The sequence below is a fragment of the Cupressus sempervirens genome, chromosome 11 (genome assembly GCF_028749045.1).
Source record: "Cupressus sempervirens isolate cs-2001-9-10 chromosome 11, ASM2874904v1, whole genome shotgun sequence".
Lineage (NCBI taxonomy): Eukaryota > Viridiplantae > Streptophyta > Pinopsida > Cupressales > Cupressaceae > Cupressus > Cupressus sempervirens.
In genome coordinates this window covers 541,672,780-541,693,480 of record NC_143128.1, presented here as the reverse complement: position 1 = coordinate 541,693,480, position 20,701 = coordinate 541,672,780, and the positions used below count along the sequence as shown (strand labels likewise).

General features: G+C 36.6%; 1 protein-coding gene across 2 annotated transcripts in view; it reads left to right on the top strand.

Annotated features, from left to right (window-relative positions):
* LOC149530773 (DNA mismatch repair protein MutS, type 2) overlaps positions 1–20,701 on the top strand; it is a 411,738-nt gene that overhangs the window by 93,238 nt on the left and 297,799 nt on the right. For both annotated transcript variants that reach the window (XM_089808454.1, XM_089808455.1), the window contains exons 3-4: positions 16,673–16,840; positions 16,968–17,051. In XM_089808454.1, coding sequence (XP_089664580.1) covers positions 16,673–16,840; positions 16,968–17,051 — 252 coding nt within the window. The remainder of the gene's footprint in view (positions 1–16,672; positions 16,841–16,967; positions 17,052–20,701) is intronic.

Genomic DNA, 20,701 nt, shown 5'->3' with positions numbered 1-20,701 from the left:
TCTTGATGTAGATGAAAATCACCTAACGAAAATCAAGAGGAAGAATGATATTGAACCATCTTCTACCACTACATTTAATCCTGAAGATTCTGAAAATGTCAACAATAAAAAGATGCCGCTTTGGGCTAAGAAAATGATAGAAGAAAATCAAGTTGAACCTAACGAAGTGATTCGAGAAAGTAAAAGAATGAGAAATCAATCATGTCATGTTGCATTATTAACTGAACTTATAAAAACAAAACCTTCAAATGTTAAAGAAGCACTATCAAGTCAACCTTGGAAAGAAGCAATGATTGAAGAATATAATGCCATACTAAAAATTGATGTATGGGATGTTGTACCAAGGCCTAAAAACAAATCAGTTGTTTCTTCTAAATGGTTATTTAAAATTAAGCATGCATCTGATGGTAGCATTGAAAAGTACAAAGCCAGATTTGTGGTATGAGGTTTCTCATAGAAAGAAGGCATCGATTATGAGGAAACATTTGTGCTAGTTGCTAGATACACTTCAGTTAGAACCATCGTGGCTATTGCAACATCCATAGGATGGAAAATTCATCAAATGGATGTCAAAACAACATTCCTAAATGACAAAATTGAAGAAGTTTATATTGAGCAACCAGAAGGATTTTGCACTCATGACAGCAAAACTCACGTTTGTAAATTAAAGAAGGCACTATATGGTCTCAAATAGGCTTCCATAGCGTGGTATGAAAGGATAGACAACTATCTAATGAAGTAAGGATATTCTAAAAATGAAGCTGATCCTAACTTATACTTCAAAATAGATGGTGATGATGTGATTATTCTTGTGTTATATGTTGATGATTTGTTGATAACAGGTGTAGAACATCTCATAAAGAAATGCAAACAAGAACTCATAGCAGAGTTTGATATGAAAGATTTAGGTCTTCTACACTACTTCCTTGGATTGGAAGTCTGGCAAAAGGGTAACTACATTTTTTTGAATCAAGGAAAATATACAGTTGATATTTTAACAAAATTTGGAAAGGTGGAATGTAAACCAGCTTCTACTCCTATGGAAGTCAATCTACACAAGTTGAAAGATGATATGATCAAATCAGAATCTACAAATCCTACTTACTATAGGCAAATTATTGGATCTTTAATGTATTTAGTAAATACTCGTCCTGACATATGTTATGCAACTAACACCTTGAGTCAGTTTATGTGTGCACCAAAGAAGATACATCTACATGTAGCTAAATACATTTTGAGATATCTAAAAGACACTATTGGCATGGGAATTAAATATGATGAAGTAAGCATCAACCTTCATGGATATTCTGATTCTAATTGGGCAGGCAGCCCTATTGAACATAAGAGTACTTCTGGATGTTGCTCCAGTTTAGGATCTGGAATGGTTTTTTGGTTCAGCAGAAAACAGTCTTCAGTTGCATTAAGTTCTACCGAAGTAGAAGAGATTGCCTCTTCTTTGGGAGCTAGAGAAGCTATATGGCTATGAAAGTTAGTTGATTTGTTCAAGAGACCTTTGAAGCCCACTGTGATTTATTGCGATAATCAAAGTTGTATCAAGCTTTCAGCTAATCCAATTTTCCACAATCATTCCACACATATTGAAATTCCTTATCACTACATTAGAGATATGGTGGATCGAGGAGTTCTTAAACTGGAGTACATCAGTACTTATGAGCAAACAACATTTTTACTAAGCCTCTTGCTAAAGTGAAGTTGGAATACTTCAGAGGAAAACTTGGTATGATTAAATTATAATATTGAATATTAATTTAAATATTCAATTCATGTGAGTTTATGCTTCTATTGTTGTTTAGTTGCATCAAATGTGTAATGAAAGGTGATGATCTTTCATAGGCATATATATTCAGAAGGTAATCATTTGTAAGGTGACAATCTTGCAAAAGATAGGCCCGTTATCATGAAAACTCTAGATATTGTTTTAGACAATTAGAGATCATTGATAATGAATGCATTGTGATTACTCTAGATATTGTTTCAGACAAGTAGAGATCATAATATATGTTATGATAGTGTTCATAGCATGGTGATTTTCATTATTTGACTCATCACTATTTCAGAGTGTTAAGATTAGATAATGTGTTCAGATATTTTATTCTAAAATCTATTAAAAGATGTATTACTTCTCCCTTGCTAAGAGGGAGTGTTGATGTATAGCATCAATAGAAGTAATGATCAATTGTAATGTCTTATGTGAATCTTGTTCTTCAATATTGTTATTGGCAGGCATTGTGATAACTTTGATTATTATCGGGGGCCTTATGGTTTGGCTCCGATTGCATAAACTATGATATTGTTTATATATAATGTTGTTTACATAAGCTAGCTAATGGTTAGTTATGCCTTCGTAGGTTTGGCCATGTAGAGTCATGACTCTACGAAGGCATGGCCCTTCACAAGTATATAAATGTTCATGCAAAGTGTTGGAGACAATCAATATACGACATTATAAGTCCTAGCGATCTGCATATTCCCCTTGCAGGATAACTCTCAGCATTCTTCATTGAAGGACAATCTGTAGATTCCTCTACAGTATAATTCTCAGCAATTTTCATTGAAGGATATTCCATCTTCATTGTAGACTAAAGTTAAAGACTCAACGATCACCATTCGAAGAACAAATTCTGCATCTTTGGTTCAACAATTATTCAAGTAAGGATATCCATTATTGTTCATATCTGCTGTAATAGTTTTGTCTATCAGAGATCACTAAAACTAACAATTATATGTTTCTTTCCTGTTCACCTATGGGCTAAACATTTGGTGCTGTTGCCAGTTTGAATCCAGAGTCGTATGGAAGGACGAGGATAAATGGGACTAACCGTACCAGACAACCAAAAAACAAATGAGGATGACGAAACATAAATTTTGGAAGGTGAGCACCGAGGCAGCTCAAAACCTTCATATCCTATACTACGTAAGCCTGGAAATCTTCGTACGGAGAGAAGCTGCAGAGAACAAGGTTATGCCAAACAAAGTGTGGGATGCTATTCACGCAAGCCCAACCATGAATAGATTTTTAGAGCAACTTTGCACAAGCATACTTGGCACAAAAGAGATGTAGGGAGGAAGTGGAACACGAGGAACGTTGTCAGAAGACCCTCAAGAATTTCTATGAGGAGAGAGATGCACGATGTCGCAAAACGGAATCGCGAGCTTTTGAGCCTTGGTGCCAAGGGCACTTAGGAGTCTGTAATCGTCGCATGAGTCGCCACATAATTTATACAGATTAAATAAATAAAAGAGTGTTTTGTTTTGTTTTTCTATAATGGTATATGTCAAATGCCCAATCTTTTAAACAAAAATAGGCACTTGAAGGAGAATGTTGATGAATTACAATTTGTCGGGGAGATTTAATCCAAGCCGAGCGAAGGTAGGGGCTAAGACAAGTTGCCGAAGATCGGACTGTGGGGTATTCGAAGGAATCACCGAGGATGATTGAAGGCAACTGCTCGGAAGGTGCCAGAACTACCTATGGGTGCCACAGTTTGTTGGAATAGCGAGTACGAAGCAATGAGGAGTCACTTGAGGAAATATGACACAGATTAATGGTGCTCGAGGAGATAGCTAGGAGGTTTGGTTGCATTGTTTTTGGGTCTGATAGGACCCATATGTTTGACGCCTAGGGGATCAACCATTGGTTAGTGGCCCACATGTTAGACCTTAAGGCATAATCCACTCAGTTTTGGGTCCAATTATGCCTACATGTCTTGTGGTGAATTCCAATCATTGGTCAATAGGTCACACGTTAGCCACTTCTTTATTGATTTGTTTCTGAAGGCCAGATTTATGGCCTTTTTATCAAACTTTGACTCTAAATTTTAGACCACCCTGCCAATTATGCCCTTATTAAGTCGAAGCCATAGGTTTGACACTTTGGGGCCTATATCTTGAGTTTTGAGCCGATAGGTCTCACTATTTTTAACAAACTAGGGCCTCCTCTGATTAAGCCAGGCCCACATGTTTCATTTGAGGGCTATTTCACATTGATTTGAGGATCTAGCTTTGAGCTAAGAGCCACACGTTTGGTGCCAAGCTTCCTTCTTGAATTTAGAGTCATATGTCTCATGATTGGACCCGTTTTCAGCCTTCATTTGGATCAAACTTGGGCTAAATGTCACCAAGTAAACACATCATGTTTTGGGGCTATGGTGCTTGAATTTAAGCCCATGCATTTGGGTGTTGAGGCTCGGTCAATTCAAATTCAATCATTTATGGGTTTACACACTATGTTTTTTAGTCCTCAGTTAGAACTTTGAGCCTAAATCTTGAAGTTTTGTTGCCCACATCTCACATTAAAGCTTTAAGCAATCAGATATAGGCCTTATTAGGCCTATACACCAGTTATTGGGGCTCAATTTGAGCCCAATCCTATTGAACCATGGCCTGATTAGACCAGGTGCACACGTTATACCCAGGGGCTGTTTGTATTGAGTTTAGGCTCTAACTTTGAGTTTTGAGCTACATGTTTATCATAGGCCTGATTATAGGCCTAAGTTACATCAAACTTAGGTTTGATTTAACCATGCATGGCCCATACGTGTGATGATTAAGAGCTTGCTGCTTGGTTGATATTGCTTACGCTTGGTGTATGAGCTGTGAGTTTGAAGTAGGACCCATAATTTGGCATACAAAGTGAAATTTTAGCTTCTGCCTTGGCTATTCGAACTAGGCAAAGGAGCTTAATGATTGGTCAAAATTTTGTCCCCCTTGCATTTCTTCTTCCCTCATCAAATCCGTGAAATTGATTTGCTTCTTTCATCCAATAAGGCTTAATTCCTTTTCTTGCCTCATGTCGAGGTGGATTCCACTTCTTGAACTGACAACCCTGCCACTTGATAAAGGTTGAATCCACTCCTTTATGTGGTGACCCAGCCACTTGAATAGGTGGAATCCACTCCTTGACGTGCCGACCCTACCATTCAAGGTGGTGGAATCCACTCTTTCAAGTATCAACACTAAAAGGGTAAATATTAATTTAGGTTTAACAAAATTTTCTATTTTTTTAATTTACCCTTCATGGCAATTTACTTAAGCAATTTTGTATTTTTGGCTCAATTTTAATTTTAATTCCTCAATGTTCACACTTATTAGTTAAATTTCACTTTTTCAAATTCTGTCACTTGCCAAATTTTGCAAATTTGTTGCCAATTTTTGAATCTCTTTTTCCCCAATTTTGACCCTAAGCTAAATTTGCCAATTTTTTGCAACTTGACTTTGAGCTTGCAAAAATAGGGGTTCCCCATTTGCAACGGGATGCTGGTGTGAAAACCTCACAATAGGGATGAAACCCTTCGGATTGAGCTGGAGCGATTTCATACAAAAATTTCCTTTGTGCTGAAATGTTCGGTGTAAAAATTTGTAATGAAGTGGTACCTTTCCAGTTTGGGGATTAGTGCTAATTTATTATGTTTGGTAGTAATAAATTTTATTTTGAAGGATTAGACTTTGTTGTTTGTGGATTTTTTGTATTCCCAGTATGGTTGCTGCCTATTTGAGAATTACCATACCAGCAGATAATGTTGCAACAAATAAATGTTATTGAGATTGGATTTCCTATACTCCAGATGCTGCCAGTGAGGAATAGTGCAACAAATTAGAAATGAATTGAATGGGTGGGAGGGCATGTGCTAGGTTTGAGGGGCACATACAGTGGCACCATAGGCCTAAAAATGTTTGGAATAGCCATATAACCTTTATTTGGACCTCAATAGTCATTTCAGCAAGGATGCAGTAGCTAATGAGCAACAGGAAGGTCGTGAGTGTGAGAAGTAGTAGGAACTTGGTTTGTAAAAGACATTTAACAATAAAATAAGAATTGTGAGTCCTAGCAATCCAAGTAAACGGTTTTAATATATTGTCAAGTAGAAAGGGAGTGCTATGTAATAATGAAGTTTACCATACCAGTAGATAATGTTACAACAAATAAATGTTATTGAAATTGGATTTCCTGTACTCCAGATGCTGCCAGTGAGGAATAGTGAACCAAATTAGAAATGAATTGAATAAGTGGGAGGTTATGTGCTAGGTTTGAGGGGCACATAGAGTGGCACCATAGGCTTAAAAGTGTTTGGAATAGCTATGTAACTTTTAGCCACACCTCAATAGTCATTTCTGTTGATGTTTTGTAGATATATATATATATATATATATATATGAGATAACTATAAGATTGTGATTATATTAATGAATAGACATGTCCCATGAAGGGACATGTCTACTCTTTATTCACTTTTATATATAAATATGATATTGCTGCAAATTGGAAAACACATACCAAATATAATGGCAGTGCTTAGTACATATGCAGCAGATCTAGGAAAACTAACATGGTATCAGAGCAGGTTCTTGACCAAACCTGTGAGACTTTTGAAATTATAATAATGTACAGATGAACAAAGATCAATTGAGTTGAATCTTAAGATTAATTAAGGTCATGGGTGTGGCAAGAGTAAGTTGAAAGATCTACTGATTCTCTAAATGCAAGAATAAGAGAAAGATATCATAAACTGTAACTCTTGCAAAGGACTCTTTAGCTTCCATGCTCCATTGTAAATTCATAATAATATTTGGTGTCAAGGGAGATGTTTTCTTTGCAAATGAGTCATTGTGCAAGATAGGTCGAATAAGGAATTTGACTACATAAAATGAAGAGTTGGCTGCCATGATAGACAAATATGATGCAAGTTGACTATGAATGGAGTGTCAACAATGAAAGGGACCATGAAAGATAGGATAATATAAAAAGATTATAAATAATAAAAGCAAATAAAATAAAAGTTTGAACTGCCACGATACACCGGTAATACAGAAAAATAAATAAAGGGTGATATGATATAAACTAGCCCTTGCCTCCTTAGTCAAATGGCCCACGTGTTTGGAATGGGCATACAACGTTTGACACGGTCACACCCCAGGAATCATATATGTATTAGGGAAGAATATAACAGTCGGGAAATAGATTTTATAAGGGAATTGGACCCGATCCCATACTTTTGCATACATACATAGAGAGTAAAGCATCTTAGATGATACGACGTCAAGCATTGAGTGCCATGAATAAAGGTACATTGGAGAATGGAGAAACAATAAATTATCGAGAATGACCATGGAAGGAGTGAGTCATATTATAGATGTTGGAGAACCAGTCAAAACAAAGTCAATTATCATGACAGTTGGAAGCAATATTAAAAGAACGACATTGGATCTGAACAATCAGTGATCACTGCCAACATAGATAGATTAACCTTAGACCTCTCATTTGTTGTTGGTAAATATTGTGTAGCCGACAAGATGTTGTCATTGGTAAATATTGTGTAGCCGACAGCCTCTTTGAGAAGGTTCTTGTTATGTAATTGACAGGTCCCTTCGGGAAGGTTCTTCGGGATGGTATATGTATAACTTTGGATCGTGGTTGTAATCATCATAAGCATAATGTAATGTCTTTGGCATATGCGAATAATATAAGGAGTACTGCTGTTACATGTTCTTGTTTCATTGTCTGTATGCATTAATTCATTTACCCCATACAAAAAACATTTGGCACCGTTGCCCGATGGACCTGGAATGAAGGTAGAGGAATGAAGACTAATGCCGAATTAGCTGAACAAAAATAAGAATAAGCTGAAGGAAAAAGATGAAATACGCACAGCACAAGGGAATTTAATTTTGGCACAACAGAATGCAGACGAAGGTTTCAACAGATTGCTGACGGACACCAAAGCACTGAGGAATTGTTGGAAGAGACTCGACAGCGGTTGGATTTGGTGAAAGAAGCAAGGGAGGAATTTTTTAACCTGTATACATCGAGGGAGGGAATCCAGATGGAAGGGGATTAACTTGTACAACTTGGAGTGCTGAGGGAGCACGAGCATAGAGTGAACTCTTCGTTTGAGATACACTTCCAGAATGGATAGCTTTGCTTGATGAAAACCCTTCTTCACCAAATAGCACGACTGTTGGAAATAAAACGATTGTTCAGAACAGCGCGGGTGTGCAGAATAGTGCGGGTGTTCAGAATAATGCGGGTTGCAGAACAATGCGGGTATACAACAAGTACCTCCAACTCGAATAGTAATGGCTGGACCAAAGGAAAAATTGCCAATTTTTGATGGTGATGGAACGACCGATCCAATCAGACACTGTAAGACATGTGAAACAATTTGGACGGCGAATGGCATAACTGACACAAATGAATGGGTGCAACAATTTCTAGCAACCCTAAGGGGTGTAGCAATTGGTTGGTTTGCTGATACAGATCCCCAAAAATTAACCAATTGGGCGGAAGTTAAAAAAGAATTTATCACCGAATTTCAATTGTTGCACGACGACAATGAGATCGTTGCAGAGATATACAACACAAAGCAAGAAAAAAATGAAACAGTTCGAGTGAATGCTAGAAAATTAAAAGACTTAATAAACAAGATGGAAAGTAAGCTGACAGATGGGCTGCAAAAGAGATGGTTCATTGAAGGACTATGCCCGAAGTTACGAAAGAAAATAAAGATTGTGCCACCGTCGTCATACAATGAAGCATACAATTGGGCGATGAACTTAGAAAGTGAGCAAAAAACAAAAAAGAAGAAGAGTAGCTCATTGGATTCAGATGACGATGTGTCTTCGGAAGAAGAGAGCAGCGCTGACGAAAAGGGCAGCAAGAAGGTCCGAGCTCTCTAGAAGGATATGATCCGAACGATGAAGGAATTTAAGAACATTTAGAAAGAGATGAAGGGAAACGAGCTATGGTGCACAAAATGTAAGACAGAGAGTCATGTGAAGGGATCTTGTCCAAAGAACCAGTTTTGCGAGATCTACCAGATCATGGGACATTCTACAAAAGAATGCCCCTTCAATATGAAAACAAGAGGACCTCAACCAGTGCTCTTGACCCAGGAGGCTTCTATGTCAGGAGGGAGCAAAAACACCAGTAATGAGGGTGCCATGTTGGGAGGGTACAAAAATAATACACGAGGGCAAAACAACAACAATGCCAACAATAATAATGGGAGCTACAGCTGAATTCAGTACGATACGAACAGCCGCCCGATGGTACAATGCCGAGCATGCAATTTGTGGAGCCACTTTGCTCGAGACTGTATAACGACAAATGCACCAAAGTTGTTATGCAGATGGTGCGGTCTTGGAGATCATGAAGATGCCAAGTGCTCGAAATCAGCAGTGAATTTGATCACCATCGGGATAGATGAAGAGGAAGTTCTGGCAATCACACTGAAGCAAGCAAAATTGTACCCAAACCTGATGGAGGAAAAGAAGAGATTAGAGGAAACACGGGCGAAAATTGAGAAGGAGATGCAGGCGGAGAAAGCACATTTGAAGGACACTACTGGTACCTCAGCAAGAAACTGCGTGGATCAGAACATCGTACGATAGATATTAAAAATTGAAGTACCAGTCAAAATAAATGATCTGCTGCTCACAATGCCTCAACTCCGATCGGCACTCACAAACATCACTCTAGTTGCTAAATTATCAGGAGAACTAGGAAGGGAGAGGGAAAGTGGAGCATGTACAAAGGACCCGATGCTACTAGCCCTCACATCCAGACGACATTTGGCAATCGTCGAAATGGGAATTCTGGGAATTGTTTTGACAGATACAATTGTGGATGAAGGTTCAGGGGTAAACGTCCTACTAGAAGATACTTGAAAGAAGTTGGGACAACCGATGTTGTGGCCACCTACATTCCAGTTGCTCATGGCAGACCAGCATGGGATCAAACCGTTGGGAATCCTGATGGCACAACCAGTGACTGTTGGAACTCAACCATTTCTACTCGATTTCGTCGTTATCTCGCTAAAGAGGGTGGAGGATGGCTTGTACAAGCAAGGGTTAAGCATGATTGGAAGAAGAATACACTATCAATGGAAAGTAGGGGACGCCGATTCATTATTGATTTACACACACAAATGGTAGGCGAAGAAGCTGTATCATCTGATTCTGAAGAAGAGGATGAAGCAAAGCAGCGATTGGAACCCAATGAGGAAGGAGTCCTACGATTGGAAGGTGGATTGATGGACAATGATTTGGATTCGGTGAATGGCTTTTTCCACTGGCAGATGGAGGATTATGAGCTCTTTCCGAGCTGTAATATGTTAAGGGTCAACGAAGGTGAGAAAGAAGAGGGAAATGAATGTTTGAAGGAATACAGAGAAGCAGAAGAAGGACAGGCGGTTACAACAAAAGCTAAAGGGAAGAACATACAGTATGAACCTAGGAAAAGGAAAGATTCCACTGTACGGTATGCAATAAATGGATTGCGCAGAAAGAAAATGTTACATCGAACCACAGATATAGCAGAAAGGTGCTAACAGCAAGAAAAACACATCATACGGTCTGCATAGGAAACAAAGAGGAAGGGTTTAATAAAAGCTTCAACAGTATGGAGTGAAGGTCCTAAAATCCAGAATATAGCTATTGATGGCAAGAAGGGGCAGCCGACGGAATCCATGGTACCGAGCTTTGGGAACAAACTGGGCGATATGGAAAATTAGAGGGAGAGATCGTGTAACTTAAATAAACTTGATGAACGATGATTGTAGGCATAATGGGCCACAAAGGTGACACAAAACAAGCGCAAAGCATGGCATGATAGACACCTGAAACTGAACAAGTTCCAATCGGGGCAGCTGGTGTTGAAGTGTGATGGATGGAACGAAATCAAACCGGGCAAGTTTAAAGTCAAATGGGTTAGGCCATACTAGATTCAGGAAGTAGGTGATAACGGAGCAATAAAGTTGTGGACATTTGACAGGAAGGAAATTCTGGAAATAGTGAATGGTTCGAAATCGAAAATATATCATGTGCGACCTGTTCTGTCGTCGACGAATATTAGGGAGCAATAGAATTTTTTGTCAAAAAAGAAAAAGAAGAAAAAGTAAAAAAAAAATTGGAAAAAAAAGAGTAAAGTTTTTTAAAGCCACCGTACGACAGCTTCACTGGTCATCGTACGACTTTGTAAGAGCCTTATAGCCATACAGAAAGTACAACAATGATTTTCTTCTTTCACCATGCAAACCTTTTGTTATTCCACTGTAGGCCATCAAAGGTTGAAGAGGTATCTGGCAAGCACCGTACACTCTTCTTATTTTGCCGTACGACCCCTTCAGTATAGACAAACACTGTATGGATTTTGTCTAGAGGAGTTTGTATTGCCTATATGGTATTTGTTCAGGTGCATACACCGTACAACACAAACACCGTATGACCCCCTTCAGTAAAGACCCCCTATTCGTACGAAAAAGCCAGTGATTCTTCTTATGGTGATTTAAATGCTGTACGATTTTTATGTTCCTTCATTGTACGACTAAGTGCGACCAATCTTCCTACAACCATCTATTGGCACCGTACGGAAAGTAAACACAGGTGAAGTGCTTCGATCGTACGATATTTTGAAGCCTAGAAGGGTTCCTGAATGCAACTGTACAGCCAGTGATAGAAATTAGTATTTGATTCTGACTAGTGTACGACCATGGGGATGAAGCATGTGGGCAGGAGGGAATGCAAAAGAGAAACAAAAGCTATGCAAAGTGAATACAAGGCCTGTCACTGGAATAATACAAGGCCACAATTTTGGATACACCACATACGGGCATGCACAGGCAGAGGTCGTCCTCTTGGGAGGGCTATTTTGGTTTGGGTTTTGTAGACATCTTTGGAGTAGAAGGAAGCAGTCAGAAGAGGAGCAAAAAAAATAAAAAACGAACGACGACAAATCAAAAATGTTTAGAATGATTAATGTATGATGCCGAAGGAAAGGGAAAGACACAAACAGGTAGTAAACACAAGCAGTTGCCAGAAAGAGTGTGGGATCGAAAAAAAATCACAAAAATAGTGTGTTCCATGCAATTTTGTGTGGGTTTTAGAGTGCTAATTTGCTCTACCCTAGGACCTCGCGGGGGCGCTGCCCCTCGACCCCAATAGGGGCGATGCCCCTAGACCCCTAGTCGGTGTAGTTATCAGTCGTGGGAAGTGTGACCAGTTGATGAGACTTGGAGCTGTTGTAGGCATGGAGTGTCTGTGTGTTAGAGGTGGCACTTGGAGTAGGTTTTTGGCATAAGTTGTCTTGGTGGATGCATAGAGAGTTCAGGAGGAGCTGATCATCCAGTTGAAGGCAGTTCAGCGACACTTGGCTCAGGGTACCCAAGAGTTGGAAGTAGAGAAAGCAGCAGGGGTGACTATCAAGGTTAGCTAAGGAAACAGTATTGTGTTAGTAGAGGCTATAGATGCAACGTGGTTTGGAGACCAGTTTGGTGCAGGCACGGGACAAATGTGAAAGTCGTGTGGTAGAAACAGATTTATCTTGTTGTAGTTAGTCACTTAATGTACTCCGTTTTGTTAATTTCTCTCGGATATTTTGTAATTGTCGTCCGGAGATGGCTTTTTCTTTTTGAGGGGATGATGTCATCGGTAAATATTGTGTAGCTGACAGGATGTTGTCGTTGGTAAATACTGTGTAGCCGACGGCCCCTTCAGGAAGGTTCTTGTTATGTAGCCGGCGGGTCCCTTCAAGAAGGTTCTTCGGGATGGTATATGTATAACTTTGGATCATGGTTGTAATCATCATAAGCATAATTTAATGTCTTTAGCATATGCGAATAATAAAAGTACTATTGTTACATGTTCTTGTTTCATTGTCTGTATGCATTAATTCATTTACCCCATACGAAAATCATCATTATACCCTATGTGGTATATGTAGTGTGAAACATATTTGAAAATCAAATATTTCTTTACCGATTGAATATCTAATAAGTATTGCTCCATTCAAATGTTAAGAAGTGGTGGAGGTGACTTTATGAAGTGGTAACCAATTCTTGAAAGGTAAATATGATGTTTAATATGTTATTTAAATATAATGAAATATGCAATTTTAAATCTCTTGATATTATTATCAAATAATATGATTAAGTATATATATATATATTGAGAATTGAATGTATGCAGACATGTTCATAGCATATATTTCAATTAGATATTATCTATATTTTATTGGAATGATATTATCATTATGTAAAATTATGTTTGTATTTCAATACTACAAGAACTATGTTCCTTGATCTTTTGTTTGAGAATGTTCTTGCAGGAAAAAGAGGGAGAATGAGATTTAGAGGGGGCCTAGCATTTCGAGCAACCATGAAAGAGAGGGAGTAGATAGAGGATGTGATTCAGTCAACTTTTGGTGATCTCAGTCTTATTGATTTAGAGGGAGTAAACCATTTTGATATGGATTTTCTAGTGATCAATAACGTGTAGTGGCCAAGAGGAATGTGATTCAAGAATATACCTCATGACCTTGTGATTGTTAATGGGCCTACCCCTTGTATATATCATGAGGATGTGACGACTTCCAAATGATCATCTTTTGTATTTGGAGAAGTTGTTGTAAGGTGACGATCTTACAATAATTTGTATTATGAGATCAAACAAATTGAATAAATGGTGAATGTCTTGCATCTCAACATTCTGGGAGACCATTCCCTGGAGTAATTGGTGAATATCATTGATATTCTGGGAGGCCAATACTCTTGATATCATATGTGAGATCAAACCTTATTTGGAGTAATTGGTGAATATCATTGATATTTTGGGAGGCCAATACTCTTGATATAAGATGTGATATCAAAAGCTTTTGAATACTTGGTAAATATCATTGATATTTTGGGAGGCCAATACTCGTAATATCAAAATGTTGAATATCTTTTGATCAAAGATATCTTTAAAATTTGTCATTTCTAATATTACCAATGGGGTAATATATGCCATGTGTTTATCCTCTCTAGCTAAAAGGTAGTGTTGATGTTTTGTAGCTTCTCTCGGATAAATTGTAGCAAAGATATATATATATATATATAACATAACTAAAAGATTGTGATTATATTAATGAATAGACATGTCCCATGAAGGGACATGTCCACTCTTTATTCACTTTTATATATAAATATGAGATTGCTGCAAATTGGAAAACACATACCAAATATAATGACATTGCTTAGTACATTTGCAGCAGATCTAGGAAAACTAACAATTTCAGCAAGGATGCAGTAGCTAATAGAACAACAGGAAGGTTGTGAGGGTGAGAAGTATCAGGAACTTGGTTAATAAAAGATATTTAACAAATAAAATAAGAATTGTGGGTCCTATCAATCCAAGTCAACAGTTTTAATATATTGTCAAGTAGAAAGTGAGTCCAATGTAATAATGAAGTTCGCATGTTTGCGATATGGGCCCCATAACACTTAGTCACCTCCCCATATCTCATTGCAGCCTTCACAAAGGACATCATGAGATTTCAAAAAGGAAAGTTCATACCAACACATGAAGCTGTGATTGAAAATACTAATGTGGGTTGTCTTTTACGGGAGTTGTGGAGCTTGAAAGCTTCCTTGAAGAAGCTATGGATCTACAAGTCAAATGCTTGTTCAAGGGGGTATTATGATAAAATCGGGATAGAGGCACTTGTACAAGGTTAGGAAATTATTAAATTTGTGAATAAATACTATTTGAAATTACAAAAATACTCTTTGGAATTACAGAAAGTATTGAATTGCATTTTAAATGAGGTTCTTTGCTAATTGATAAATATTGGTATCAACATTTTGTAGCAAAATAAAAATAAAAATTGATAGCTCTATTTTATTGTAAAATTTTATACTTAAAAGACTGGTAACTGTTTGACATAATGTCTATATGAATTCTTTGTTGTACCTGTGATGAATTTAATATTCATATATAAGCTTATTTCTGTTCTAATCATTGTGATTTATAAATACTTCATTAAACCTGGCTTGTGCATTAGTTTGACAAAATGCCTATACACCTAAAATACCAAAATTGCAAATTATTATCAAAATAGGTAGGGGATATTATAGTCGTCTCAAATCTTTCTTTCTGCCAATTTGTGTGTTTTTTATTGCAAACTAAGAATTACAGGTTAGCAATCAGCAGAATGCTATTGCAAATGGGACATTGAGCCAAAACATACTGACTTGAATACTACCACTTCCTACCTTGCTGCAATTGATGTTGAGGATGGGCTAGTTGGTGAGCATGAGAGTGATAGCGCAAATGCCAATGTTAGTTCCACTATCTGTGGTTCTTATATTATACCTGTACCCACATCATGTAATATGGTTGGTGATGATAATATTTTTGAAGAGCCATAGTCAACTAATGCTTGATGGCTGAACTTGAAATTATTATTTTTAACTTTAATACATATTGCTATATTTGAGTTTGATCAATTGACATTGTAGAATTTTTAACTCTTAATATGTAGTGGAGATTTTGTTTGTTATATGACGCTATGTGGTCTTTTGGTCTCTCTCCTCCTTCGAGTATACCGATCAGCGATGCCTGGCCCTTTACCTTCAGAAGACCATGAGACTTCGGGATCACACCCTGCAGATTCAGTCCCCCTTGAGACAAACCACAGATCAACTCATCACCTTCTTCTTGGTGGTTTCCCTACCCCTGAGCACTCCAGGTCTATGAGGCCTTGCAGGAGTTATTCATGACACCAGCATTCCACCTTCAGTGGCTCTTAGCGGTGGAGGTGGACGTCCTCTTACCCTAGAATGTATCGTTTGATTCTGGACTACTTTTTCATGGTGGGGGATGCCTAGCTTGTTTCTGGTGGTTGCCTCTAGTTTTCTTTTGGCTGCTGTTGGTGCTGCTCTTTTCCCGTGGCTCTCTTTGTGGTCTCGCTTTGGACATTAATAAATTTAGCTTATCTTATCTTATGCTTTTTAGTTTTTGTATGGATGGACCTAAAATGAACCAAAATCCAATTTTCTATCTTGAACATGAGCATGTAATAAGATAGGAGGTAGCCTAGGTTCTTTTTTGTTTTCTAAAGCTGCAGCTTATGTTCTAGTTTTGGAAATTTTGAGAGATCATAGATTCTATCATTCTAGGCATGACTAATCTCTTTGGAAAAAGCTTATTCTTTGTTTCATCGTTTAAAGTTGAATGCATCATGGATGGTCATTGTCATCCAGCATCCCCATCATTAGTTCATTCATGGGTTCTAGTCCACCTTTTGATAATTGACATTGTTCAAAAGGTGGTCCTCTATTTTTGTTCAAACTTTAGAATTTCTCTCATCAAATTCACTATAATGATATCCTTGCTTGGTTCATCCAACTTAAGGATCTATTAGCTGTCCTTTCCAATGCTCCGTTTTTGAAGGCTTACCATTGCTCAAGAATACCTCTATATGGTATTTCCATTTATGTAGCCTCGTCAAATGGATCTTAATATATTACAAATTTATCCCCAACAAATGATAATTTTTGTGCAGTAGCATGTCAGTAGCATGTGTACTTTCTTCTATATATGTATATGGACTACCAAAATTATTGTTCTTTCTTTAATCAGTTTTTTAACACCCACAACAGCTTATGTATGGTAATTAATACAGCTGTATCTGGTGGTGCGACAGACTATCTTGGTGTTTTGGATGTTGATAAAATTAACCAATCCGTCTGCTCTAGAGAAAGTCATGTTTTTTTTATAGTTTTGTTAAAGTTTTTAAACTGGGCTAGTGAGCAATGCAAATTCATTTATGAGCTGTCTTATTTGATGATTTTCTCTTGATACAAACTAATGATTTGTTCACATGAAATGAACAATGCAGACCAAGTCTGCCATAGATCGGCTGGAAAGGGGTTTTGTAATAAATGGAAAGGAAGCCTTGGCAATTGCAGCACTTCTGCAGTTTTCTATTGGACTAAAGAATAGTCTGGAAATAGCCCTTGAAGAAGATGGACAGTGGTATGATAAATTTATGCCTCTCACTGAAATGGTAAGCTGCATTCTTCCTAGCATAAGATACTTGCAAATATGTGGACTGCTCAATTATGCATTTTGTTGGTGTCCCAAGGCAGATTAGCCTTTCATATGATGGCTGAGTGTCTACAAAACCCGTGCAGATAAATAACATGTTCAGCAGCCAAGCCTTAGTTCAGACTATCTTGCGATTGGTGGATGAAGAGGGCTTACTTAAGGATGATGCTGTATGTTCCAAAACTTTGTTACGTAACCATTTGCTTGTTAAACAGGTTTCAACATTGTGTTTGAGCAGGCTATTATTTATGAGGTTATCATTATTGTTTTTCAGGCACTGATAAATAGTAATTAGTAATTAGCATGATTTAAAAGAATCTGTAATTTGAAACATTGACATTGATAGTCAGTTGTTTCAAATTTCAAATATTTATAATAATTTCATGATGACGTTTTAGTAAGAGCTGAGTTAAGCATCTGGAACTGAGGATAAATGATAGACATAATCAAAACAAAACAAACTGCAAATATTTCTTGATTGCATAGCTGCTAAATTTGTGGTAGAGATTACATTAATGTCTGACAGATGCATCTTTTCTCTTGAAGATCTCCTTTCCAAACATGCATCTTAAATTGTTTCTGTACTAAATGTAAAACATAGCTTAAGAGGGACTATTTTGATACAAATGACTATTTTTCTCTTGTGTGAGTGTTTGTGAGATGTGCCTGGTTTGGCTTTGGATGCTTATCTCAAGTTTAATATTTGGATTCCTTACCTGCTCCTACAGCCGTCTCTAGTGCTAAAATGACAATAACGTAACTGTATTTCCTGTACTCTTGAATAAATAAAACAAGATCTGCATCTTTGGGATTAATAGAACCGGCTTATTCTCTTTAATCATATTGTATAAAGGCATATTCTCCTTTTTAAAATATATAAATGTTATTTTTATTTGATGAGAAAGTTTGTTTACTGTTTGATGGGCTTGCCATTTTGAGCAAAATCTATCTGAAACAAGCTTGGCTTTTGTTATACTATCTTTTCTTTGCTTCAGCGTACACACATAATTGTTGTTCATCAGGGTTTCTTCCTTTGCCATAGTCTGACGAGTGTTTTTCTGCCTTTCTTTATCATTAGTTATGTAATATTATCCTTGGTCTGTTTGTAACGAAACTTCATTTACTAAGTGTTAGTTTTGGGTAGACTTAACTGATGTTACAAGATTCAAACTTGGCTCAGACTTAGAAAGCTGATTTTTGACCCAGATTTGGACGTAGTGCTTTGATTGGACCAAGATTTGGCAAACTTTATAACCATGAAATATATAATTTTTATGAATTTAAATATTTTGTCATCCAGCCTTCAATAAGTAGACTTTAAAGACAATAAATTATCTGCAAAATATGTTTTATCTGCGATGCTAATAATTAGTAAAACAAAATATTTGCGTCCAGCTAACTAGGTGGCACCCATATGTTTGTTAAAGTTCGTTCAAAATTCGTAGGGGCAGGTAAAAAGATGTCGTCTTGCAAAAATAGTATTTCATCACCCCATATTTCAGGATTTTTGACCAGTTTTTCATTATAAATAAAGCCCGTCTGCATACTGAGAATGCACTAATAGTTTATGAGCAACGACGACTAGGGCTTTTGTCTGTGTTTTCGTGAGCAGTGGTGGCTAGGGCTTTAGACTGTGTTTTTGTGAGGATCGGTGGCTAGACTTTCATCTGTATTTTTCTTCGCATTGGCGGCAACTCATTCATCTGTGTCTGGTTGTTCACCAAAATTGTGGCTGTCTGTTTTTGGATTCAGATCTGCTGTGCAACTCCTGTTTGCCATCTCTGCAACTCCTCAATCTGCTGTAGCAACCTGTCTCTGCAACTCCCCTCTTTCACCTCTGCTTAGGGTCTGAGATTTTAATAGTTATGAACTTATAAGATTTTGATGCTGAGTTTTTACGTTGAGATTTATTTTAATAAACATGTCATTTTATATTTTATTTTTGTAGTATGAATAGAATTTACATTTTTATTTATATTACTATTTTAATTAATTTATATTACTTCAATTTAATTTGTTATAATACAAAATTTTTATTTTGTAAACTTTAAAACATTATACAAATTTAATTTTTTTTTAATTTTGTAAATTTTAAAATTGTTATTTAAAAAAAATTAAACACTAAATATTTATTATTATATACTGAAATATTATAATTTTTAAATTGTAAATATTTATATCAAAATATTATACTTATTTTTGTAAACTATAAATATCATTATGATTATTTATCTCTATTGTGTAATGTCAAACTATTGTGATCATTTATTGGATATATTGTTCGACATGGAGAGATGTTTTGTTTTGTAGTTTTATATTGAAAAGTTCTTTGCATGAGACTCAAACATATAATATAATAATAAATAATATAAACTTATATTTTTTCTAAATTACATTAGGCGAATTTAATGTCGAATTTTTTTCAATTTTTTGACTTGTCGAATTTCATCCAAACTTCATAGTTGTCAAACTTGAACTCAAATTCGAACCTTGTGACTTAGCAAATAAGTATACATTGATTGCACGAATATAAAATTGGATATTTGCTGAAGGAAACAACAGTTTCAAATATATACGTATTTTCAAGTGTAATTAGGTGTACAATACTTGTGGATTATGATTTCTAATAAGTCTGAACAAAAATCACAATATGGAGTCATGAGTTATGGTAGAAAGGAGATTGTGTTCCTTATGTCAACATTCTGAGCTATATGTGGAGTCGTGTTTGTATCTTAGACGAGTCTGCAAATGCTGCTACAACCATACGAGCATTTCTTAGAGTAGGCTTTTGTTGAATACACTGTCAGTGATTTTCAATGTTTTATAAATCTTAGAGAATTAGTCAAACTAATAGAAATTTGGTATGAGCTACCTAGTTCTCTGGTTGAGGTGCTTGAGGTCTTTGAGCTGGTCATCACCTGGTTAAGCTACTTGAGTGTCTTCTTAGGCTGCTTGGCTATCTGCATAAGCTAGCTAGCTGTCTACATCACTTATTTACTTGTCCACTTGTTTGCCTAGTTAGATTAATGTGCTCTGTCATCAGTTGATATGTGTATCGTGGGGCTCTATCTTTATTTGGAATGGTTCTTTTAAAAAGATGACTTCTTAATTTTGGGAGTTCGAAAATAACATTCCATTGCATATTACTATATTCTGGATAGTTTCAAATTTGATTGAGTAGCATTGTTGGAGTAAAATCATTTTTTGTTCATAGCAGCCTTGATTCATCTCTTTTCCAACAACAGCTGCCTTGTAACACATCATTATTTGAATGCAGTAATATTTATTATTATTTTTGTTGGGCGGATTTATGACTGTGGCCAGGATCTATCTTTATTTAGAACAATTCTTTTAAAAAGATGACTTCCTAATTTTGGGTGTTCAAAAATAACATTCCATTGCATATTACTATATTCTGGATAGTTTCAAAGTTGATTGAGTAGCATTGTTGGAGTAAAATCATTTTTTGTTCATAGCAGCCTTGATTCATCTCTTTTCCAACAACAGCTGTCTTGTAACACATCATTATTTGTATGCAGTAATATTTATTATTATTTTTGTTGGGCGGAATTATGACACTGGCAAGGTCTTCAATAACATCAGAATTTAAAAACAATTCCTTCTTATTGCAAGATGCTACCCAAGTAAGAAGCTGTTGGACCAAAATATAAATGCATATATCTGCAGCCTTGTTACTTGCAAAAGCCCTCTCCAATATTGTCCCATCCTTTTTAAACTGTAGCTGCGTTTATTTTAAATACCCACATCTTACAGTCCATGCCAGACTGTAGCTGCGGGTAATCATATATGCATGATTCCC